The sequence below is a fragment of the Myotis yumanensis genome, unplaced genomic scaffold (assembly GCF_028538775.1).
Source record: "Myotis yumanensis isolate MYYU_CA2020_CCGP unplaced genomic scaffold, mMyoYum1.0.hap1 SCAF_12, whole genome shotgun sequence".
NCBI classification, from domain to species: Eukaryota; Metazoa; Chordata; class Mammalia; order Chiroptera; family Vespertilionidae; genus Myotis; species Myotis yumanensis.
In genome coordinates, this window is record NW_027223763.1 from 44,969,039 (window position 1) to 44,978,552 (window position 9,514).

The 9,514-nt window shown below is 50.0% G+C and overlaps 1 protein-coding gene across 4 annotated transcripts; it reads left to right on the forward strand.

The window, feature by feature from the left end:
- Window positions 1-692: 692 nt before the first annotated feature.
- DMRT2 (doublesex and mab-3 related transcription factor 2) lies at window positions 693-8,052 on the forward strand. Of its 4 annotated transcripts, XM_070431559.1 has the most exons (5): window positions 693-1,050; window positions 2,022-2,583; window positions 4,599-4,701; window positions 6,262-6,340; window positions 6,733-6,884. In XM_070431559.1, exons 2-5 carry the CDS (start codon window positions 2,053-2,055, stop codon window positions 6,797-6,799), a joined length of 780 nt encoding a protein of 259 aa, XP_070287660.1. In that variant the 5' UTR covers window positions 693-1,050; window positions 2,022-2,052; the 3' UTR covers window positions 6,800-6,884. The 4 variants fall into 4 exon arrangements, with proteins under 4 accessions (XP_070287660.1, XP_070287658.1, XP_070287661.1 ...); XM_070431557.1 differs by lacking the exon at window positions 6,262-6,340 and having other exon boundaries at window positions 6,733-8,052; XM_070431560.1 differs by lacking the exons at window positions 2,022-2,583; window positions 6,262-6,340 and having other exon boundaries at window positions 976-1,050; window positions 6,733-8,052.
- The last annotated feature ends 1,462 nt before the right edge of the window (window positions 8,053-9,514 follow it).

The window sequence follows — 9,514 nt, forward strand, 5'->3', positions numbered from 1 at the left end:
ATTGACATAGCCGAAAAACGTTAAGTGACATAGGTGATTTGGCGACCTGCCTGTCTCACAGGCATGGTTAACTTCGCACTTCGATGAGAGGTGCTCGCCACCAACGTATCTACAGGTCATTTGTCCGCTGATTCGGCGCTGCGGTGCAAGGTAACTATTTAGTCTTGCAAAAGAAAGTAGGATGGCGCTGTGCACCTGATCAGAGAGGCGTCATTTTGCACCCAATCTGAGTTAATGATTGAGTCGCAGAAATACTGGTGATGCTGACAGCGTAGAGATCAGCAGCCTTTTTATCTCTGCCAAGTCTATGACCTCCTCTTGTGGACAACGCTATTCGTAATAGTGTGTCTGTTTGTTTTCTAGTCGGGGAGATAAATGGCTATTTCACCCGCAAGGCGCCTTTACGCTTTGGGTTTAGCGTCGGTACCCGCAACCCCGCTGCACCGAAGGCCGCGCGGAGTCTTTTGGCGGGGCCGGGCGGGGAGGAGCGTGCACGGCTGCGAGGCAGGCGGGGGAGCTCCGGGCGGCGCGCCTCGGCCAATCAGCGTGCACACCGCCTGACAACTGGCCAATCAGCGGGCGCGAAGTTCGGGGGCCGGAACGGATAATACTGGGAAAGGGAGCGGAGGCTGGAGACTGCTGCGGGGAGCGCCGCGCCTCAAGTCGCTGGGTGCGCCCGCCCGCCCGCCCGAGAGTCCGCGGTCTGAGCCAGGCCTGGGCGGCTGGCCCTTCCCGCCCAGCTTGGGGCCGAGGAAGCCGAAAGTAGCTTCAGAGAGGCTTAGCGCCCCGGACCGCCGAGGACCGGTCTGATCGTTGCAGAGACCGGGATGTGTGGGGCGAGGCCGTAAGGACTTGACTCACCTTTTCCATCCCCTTTCTACCCAACTCCCCACCCGGAGGGCTCCGGGCCTCCAGCTGCCAGCCCCCCGATTTCGGGGCAGGGTGTGACGACCCCGGTTTCTGTTTGCAAGCACAGCCAGCAGTTCAAGAGCCAGGTCCCAAGGTTGGATCTCTTTTGCCTGGGCTGCTAGCCCGGGCCTCAGAGTCTTGGTGAGTGCTGTGATGTTGCTGGGGTGTCCGGGAGGGCAAAGGGTGCTAACCACCTCTCCTCATCTTCTCTGTTTTACTTGAAAGCCTTGCCTCAAAGTGCAAACCATGCCCTAGGTGCACAGAGCCCGCACGGCTCAGCCCAGCACGGCCCAAGCACTGCTGATGCTGGAAGGGCACCTGCATCTCCCTGCCCAGTGGCCCATGGGGCTGCAAGGACAGCCCAGCCCTGGTTGTTTAGTCACCTATTAGCCGGGGTGGCAATGGGAGAGGAGAAGTCCTCTTCAAGCCCAAGAAGGGGGTCTTTGTGGTGATGTAGGGGGATGAGAGACATTTGGGCCATAGGGCGGTACCTCTCTGAAGGGCCCCTTGTGATCAAAAGGGAAGTAATTCTTTCATTGACATTTTTATATTCATCATGGCCATACCAGTTGGGGAAGGGGAGAGTCTGACAAGGGGTCTAAGCAGCCTCTGGACACAATGCTTGTGTGTGCGTGCGTGTGTGTGTGTGTGTGTGTGTGTGATTTGTAAAGCGCGTGCACAGCTAGAGAGGCTGCGGTTAAAGGTCAGGTGCTCAGGGAGCACTTGGAATTAATAGGTAAAAACTTGTTGGGTTGGGGCAGTGGTTCTCAACCTGTGGGTTGCGACCCCCTTGGGGGTCGAACGACCCTTTCACAGGGGTCGCCTAAGACCATGTTGCATATCAGATATTTACATTACGATTCATAACAGTAGCAACATTACAGCTATGAAGTAGCAACGAAAATAATTCTATGGTTGGGTCACAACATGAGGAACTGTATTTAAAGGGCCCAACAGATACAAGGCAGGCACGTGTGGCCTGGCTGTCAGGAGCGGGTGGGGAGCAGGGCTCCCCAAGGGGCTGCAGGCGGGGCGACCGGGAGGCCTGGGCCCAAGGCCTGGGGACGGAGCCTCACCGCGGCCTGGGGGTCTCGGGGTTTCCTGTCTCACAGGGTGCAGGCGACGGAGCGTGGGCCGCGCGCCATGGCCGACCGGCAGGCGGGCCTGGCGGCCGGGGACTGGGAGATCGACGTGGAGAGCCTGGAGCTGGAGGAGGACGGGCGCGGGGCGCTGCCGCCGATGCCGCCGGGGCCCAGCCCGCCGCCGGCCGACGGGGACGGCGAGGACGACGAAGACGAGGAGGAGGACGACGACGACGTGGAGGACGAGGGCGACGGCGACGGCGAGGAGGCGGGCGCGTCCCCGGGGGCGTCCGGGCGGCCGGAGCCGCAGGGAGGCGTCCCGCCGAGGCCGTCGCCGGCGCCGCAGGCCGCGCAGGCCCCCGCCGGGCCCCCGGAGCGCGGCGCGAGCGCGGGCGGCGGCGCGGAGCCGCGCAAGCTGAGCCGCACGCCCAAGTGCGCGCGCTGCCGCAACCACGGCGTGGTGTCCTGCCTCAAGGGCCACAAGCGCTTCTGCCGCTGGCGGGACTGCCAGTGCGCCAACTGCCTGCTGGTGGTGGAGCGGCAGCGCGTCATGGCCGCCCAGGTGGCGCTCCGGAGGCAGCAGGCCACCGAGGTGCGTACGGGCGCCCGGGCCGCGCCGCGCCGCGGGGGGTGCGGGGCCCGAGGGGGCAGCTGCGCCCACGCCCCCGGCCCGCGGCGACCTGGGGGCGCGGGGCAGGCCCTGGGAAGGTGGGAGAACACGTCTCTCCCCGCGACGGCTGGTTGACGGGGTCGGGAGGGAGGATGCCCGGGGCGTGGCCCGGGAACTTGGTGGAAAAGGTTTTGTGTTAAAACGCTGCCAGGCCCTGGCCGGTGTGGCGCGCTGGTCAGAGCGCCGGCCTGCGCCACCAGAGGTTCGCGGGTGTAAGTCCGGGCTCAAGGGTAGGTCCCTGGCGCGGCCGGGGCGCCTGCGGGAGGCCAGCAAGGCGCTCGCCCTCCTTTCTCTCTCCTCCCTTCCCCTCTCCCTCCTCCCTCCCCTTCACTCCCTAAAAATCAGTGGGAAAAACTACCCTCAGGTGAGGATGAGCAGAACTACACACAGAGGCTGTCGGGGGCCCTGGAAGCGCTTAGGCCCGCTCGGGACATGACGGGAAAGGCATTTTACTGTTCATATTTTAAAGTTTATTTTGGTGGTGTCGGGAGGAGGATGGGACGGGTGGGTGCAGTGCCTGGCGTCCTTTGCTGCACTCGTGCTGATGGCGCGGAGCTTCCGCCCTCCGTCCGGGGCCCTGTAATGAAGGCTGAGCGTGGTGCCCATGGTGCAGCCGAGACCAGAAGTTGCGTGGGAAGTTGCGTGTCTGCAACTCAAGACCACGCAGCCGGAAGTTTCCAGCCCGGAAAACTACCTGAGCGCCGGCGGAGGGGTGTCTGCGGCCTCCCCCATGGGCCCCGCGGCGGGGAGAGCGGCGCTGCCGGTGGAGGCGCCTGGAAGTTCCCACGTGTTCCAGCGCCCCCTCCCACGCTAAGGCCGGGGAAGGCTTTCTTTTTGTTTTTTAATCCTCATCCGAGGATATTTTTTTCTATTGAATTTTAGAGAGAGTGGAAGGGAGAGGGAGAGACAGAGAAACATCGATGTGAGAGAGACAACATGGATTGGTGGTTGCTTCCTGCACGGGCCCGGACCAGGGCCGGGAGCCTGCCACCGAGGTAGGTGCCCTTGAAGGGAATCGAACCCTGGACCCTTCAGTCCGCAAGCCCATGCTGTGTCCACTGAGCCAAACCGGCTAGGGCAAGAGTGTTTTTTGTTGTTGTTGTTTTTTAATTTTACTTTTTGGCGAGGATTGGCTAGGGAGTGGATCACCATGCACATGGAAAATAGCGACCCTCTTGGAAAGCAGCATCCCAAGGGCCGCGGAGAGTGCGCGCTGGACGCCCGAGGTGGCCCTGCCCTGGGTTCCGATTCGGCCTCCTCCCGCGTCCGGTGTGTTTCACGGGGCCCTGTGTGTCTTCGCTCCCCGCGGCCTGGCCTGCTGGGCTGGACGGAGGGCCCGGAAGCCTACCGACCAGGCAGGGACCGCGGCAGCTAGGTCTTGTGCTGCGTCCCTCTAGGGCCTCCGAGGGTTTTGTTCGCCTTGCTGAGTCCCAGACGCCCCGGGAGCAATCCGGAGTTTTCGGCCAGACCCGGAGCCTGAGAGATACGGGCCCTCATCTCTCTCCCTGCAACCCGCACCCGGCCCATCCGTGCTGCTGAGCAGAAACCAGCCCCAGTCACTGCCCAGTGGCAGGTCTTGGGCACCTTCAGCCCCTCCTCCGGCCGCAGAGGACCCGGTGCTGTTTCAGGCTGGGCTCCCACCGTCTGCTCCACCGGATTTCCTTCCTCCGGGCCGTCCCCCCACTTCTGGCTGCTGGCTGTGACTGGGAGGACCCTAGCAAAGCAGCCCCGGAGGAAGCCGGGACCCACGTCCCCAGTGGGTGGCTTCGGACAGAGCTAGCTCCGTTGCCCTGGGATTATGGTGTGCTAATAAATTTGGAATCATTTTCACAGGGAATAGGAAAATTAAGTACATTTAGGTCGGGGAGAGTTGCTGACACCCCTTTCCTTCTCTTTTCTCTTCAGGGCATTAATGATTATGTTTCTTGTGTTTACAGGACAAGAAGGGGCTTTCTGGGAAACAGAATAATTTCGAGCGCAAAGCCGTGTATCAGAGGCAAGTGAGGGCACCCAGTCTGCTGGCCAAAAGTATTTTAGAAGGTAAAGCAACGCAAAGTCATTCCTTTAACCTTTAAAAGCAGGTTCTGAGTGATTCTCTTCATTCTGGCTATATGGTATTTTTGTTAACCTCTGAAGGAGTAATCCGAGGGGGACATACCTTTTATTAGAAGGTTTTGTTAGAGGAAGGAAATCAGGATGTGAGAAAATGAATCTCACACACCTCCTGTTTTTGTCACTGATAATTTTGTTGGGTTAAGATGGAGTGCATGTGAAATTTGCCCTAGTGTGAGTGGTGTGCAAAGATACACAGCCACATGATCCAGGGCAGATGTCCTGAAAGGAAATAAATTTTAAAAAATTGTTTTGTTGTTGGAGCTGAATAGAGTATGTCAAATAAGGAGTTTAACAGTACCCCCACTAACAAAGACTTCTAGTCTGGGTGATCCAACTTCTGATTCCACTCTTTTTCATTTTACCATTTCCCTCCTGACTTATCTGTAATTGTGGTTATTTCACAGTTTACTATTTTGATAGGTAAGATTGTAGAATGAAACAAGTGAAGTTGAGATTGAATTTGAACAGTGTGAAATTTCTAACTCCATATTTTCACTTTCTATAAATCCTGGGGATACATTAATTTTTCTTAAAATATTACTGATTTTTCAAAGCATCTCTGTTTGGGTCTGGAATTTATTTATTGATCTGATAAATAATATACTGACTACCTTTCACCATTTAAGGAAAAGAAAAGTTTATATTTGCTCTAATTATTGTCACATCAAGATTCAGGTTGAAAAGCAGATTTTTCTTTTAAAGTAGACATTTGAATTTTGTTTTTTCTTATGTGGCTTCTGAATTGAGTTTGTTCTGGACAGGCTTTAAACTTTGTTTATGTCTTACCTTGTGCTGTGTATTTCTGACCTTAGAATAGTTTCTGGTGCATTAAAAGTGAATTTGATTACAAACTAGCTAAACAAATTTTATAACCATAGAGACCACACTAATAAACTGAAATTGTCTCAATGCAATTTGAGAAGTGGGAGGATGAAGTGGAATAGTAAATTTAAGTAAATAACTTCCTGGCAAAAAACTTAGCATAGAAAAGGAAACATTGATTTTCACATTTTATTTGCAAATGAGTACGATGGGTTTGTCACTATGTAAACACAAACATTACAATGGATCCTTCAAACAAATTTGATAGTGGCAAGTACTTGGGGATGATGAAAGCATTTTATGCTATCAGGAATTCTATTTATGCTGTTATACCGATTTTTGTTTTTGACTTCACAAAGTGTGCAATGACTTCATCTATGTTCTAATGATTGCATGTTCCACCATGTGGGGATCTGGCCAACAGGATTAGTGCTTGGGAAAAACGATGTGTTAGTTATTTTCAATATAGCAGGGCATCTCAGTGCCTGGCCCCACTTTTGTTTGCTTGTTTGTACTAGTATAGTAGCCAGCGGCCTGGTTCAAAGTTCACTGAAGAATCTGACTAGTTAACAGCTCTTTTTAGTTTTCTGTGTTTCCCTGTTTCCTTATGTCTTTTCTGTTTTTCTCCTCACTAATCTGCTCTAACTTTCTCTTTTTTCCTAGTTCTCCTTGGATTATTCTCCAACTGTTACAATGTACATAATGAGCCATCTTTAGAAACTAAAAGTGACATCAGCTCTAGGTATAGATATCTTTTTTAAATAATGGAATGAGATGATATGGATAGTAGTAAATCATTGATTGAAATAAGATCAGCAGCCTTGTCTCTTAATATGTAGGAGCCTGGGAAGAATATTAAAATTTCAGCCAGTAAAGTACACTTGTCAAGATAAACAAACACACTTATAACTACAAAAACAATAACAAAAAGTTTTACAACACACATATTCTTTCCCCCAAAGGGAACAATTTAAAATTGAACCAGTACTTTTGCTTTCTGTATAGAAATGTTAGTGATACAGAATTGTAAACACTTGTTCTGCCAATTTGCAGTGTTTCTGTTGCCTTCTGGGTTTCCAGATTTTTCTTTCCTAGATGTTAATCTCTTTCATGTGCAATGCTTGCTTATTCTAGGCTACCGCCCCATACCAGCAGAGACTTATGTGGGAGGGAGCTTACCTCTACCTCCCCCAGTAAGTGACCGGATGAGGAAAAGGCGGGCCTTTGCTGATAAAGAGTTGGAGAATATTATGCTGGAGAGAGAATATAAAGAGAGGGAGATGTTGGAAGCTTCCCAAGCTGCTGCCTTGTTCCTGCCCAACCGCATGGTGCATGGACCTGAATACAACTACAAAAGTGCCTACAGCCCTACCCCGGTGGAACCACCAAGCAAAGACTTCTGTAATTTTTTGCCCACCTGTCTTGATCTAACCATGCAGTATTCAGGGTCTGGGAATATGGAACTAATTTCTTCAAATGTCAGTGTGGCCACGACTTACAGACAGTATCCTTTGTCCTCAAGATTTTTAGTTTGGCCCAAGTGTGGCCCCATTAGTGACACTCTCCTCTACCAGCAATGCCTGCTAAACACCACCACCTCAGTTCAAGCCCTGAAATCTGGGGCCAGCTGGGACTTGAAGGGAGTACAAGTCCAGGATGGACTCAGTGCCGAACACGACGTGATGCCACCCAAATTGGAAGGCTCTCTGGTGCTGCCTCACACTCCCGAGGTCCAGACCTCAAGAAGTGACCTTCAGGGTCACCAGGCTGTCCCTGAGAGGTCTGCGTTCTCCCCACCCCGACGGAATTTCTCTCCAGTTGTTGACACGGACTCCCTGGCAGCTCAAGGGCACATCTTAACCAAGATCAGCAAAGAAAGCACCAGGCACCCTCTGCCACTTAAACATAATCCATTCCACTCATTATTCCAGCAAACTCTTAATGACAAATCGGGTCCTGAGTTGAAAACACCATTTGTCAAAGAGGCCTTTGAAGAGGCCCCTAAGAAACACAGAGAGTGTTTAGTCAAGGAGAACCAGAAGTACACATTTACAATAGATAGATGCGCAAAAGACCTTTTTGTAGCCAAACAAGTTGGAACAAAACTCTCTGTGAATGAACCGCTGTCATTTTCTGTTGAGTCTATTCTCAAGAGGCCTTCATCTGCCATCACTCACATCTCTCAGTGAAAGCCTGCTGAAATGGAAAGCTGGATTTTCTGCAGTCTCAGAGGGTTCTTACCAGTTGCTAATTTTTTTTAAAGAAAAAAGTTGAGATGTTTGTATAAAGAAATTTCTAATGTAAATGATGGCGATTAAAAGATTTATATTCGTATGCATGTACTTCTCACCACATATTTAAACTTAAAGTTGGAAATTGCTTATGTGCAAATTGTAAAGTTTCACACTTTACACATTATTTCAAAAGCAATAAAATTGACACTGCCTTATAAAAGACCCAGTATTTGCTGAAGTAAATAGTTGTCTCTGTGGTGAAAAAGCTAGTGTCTGTGAAATGTGATCTTTATTTTTCTATGATTCTTTGTATTTTCAAGTGTTCTTATTGTTTGCTGGGGGCCACAGGAGAACACTTATAATGCCTTAGATTTTGCATTTTGGAGGGCATGTAAATATAGCTATTCAAGACTGAGGCAAAAATAGTTTCATGGAGAACATAGGGAAGATTTGCATGTTTATAGAATCGTAATTTTGTGTGAGTGGATAAAGTTGAATTAAATTGAAGAGAAATGAAGCTTAATATCTTGTTCATATGATGAAATGGGTTCTTGGAACGGATCTCTTAACTCTCTGGGTCCAGTGTCCTTCCCTGATTGGGATGTGTATGTAGGGCCTCAAGCTTCCTTTTTCTATTGAACCTTCATTCTATGATTTTTGGTTGCTATGAGCCCAGAGCAGGTTCCCTTGTAAGGTGCAGTCCATTTAAATCATGATGGTACGTGGTTGAACTGTCTCTCAGCTCTTGTGTTACTTCTGTTTCCTAAGGACTGGTGACAGCAGGCATTTAAAAGAAGGTCCAGGACTCTCAGCTGGTCCATGTGTCTCACATTTTCCACCAGTATGGAAGGTTTTCAATGTAGCTCTTTGCTGAGTTAAAAGCTCTTACTATTCAAATTGCTTCAGCTGCCAATTGCTTGAAGGCATCAGTTGTTTATCGCAGCATGGGGGTGGCTTATTGATTCTTAAAGCTTTCCCCTCTGTTTCCTGCCCCCTCTGTTTTTTTATGTTCATTATTACTCTCTTGTTTTGCTCAAAAAAAAAAAAGTTAACTGTTCTACATGATTGATAAAGTAAGAGTAAGATATTTATGAGAGTTATTAAATGTATCTCTGAAGACCTCATCTGTGGACCCCAAGTCAAGTTCTAAGATGTTATAGTCATTTCAACACAAAATCAAGAGCCAAATATCTCACCTTTTAATTTTGCCTTGGAGTGAGTTTACTTTCAGCTCTGTTCTCATTTGGATAACAAGAACATTAGGTGGGTGTGTGGAATGTGCCAAGAAAGTCAGGAGTTTAAAGAGTTTCTTTCTTGCTCTGGAAAACATTTAAACTTATTTAGAAATGATTTTGCTACTGATGAGCTCATGTAAATCTCAAGGGGTTATCTGCATTGTTGCTTAAAGCATTGGTTTCAAAAACAACAAGCCAAACCTTAGGTTGATTTTTCAGTTTGTTATTTGTAAAATAATACTTGGTTTTGTTGAGTCAAATTTACTTATTTTTTACTATTGCAAAAGCCAGAGCAAATGGAAGTTTGCCAGAGGAAAAGAAAATGAAAGCAGGCAGAGATCCCAATAACTGTTGAAGATTATCATTAAGTGGAAAAGTTATATCCAGGCATGAATGCCTTGGGGTCAGAGACAGACTCTCATTCTGCCGCCCCTCCCCCCATCTTTG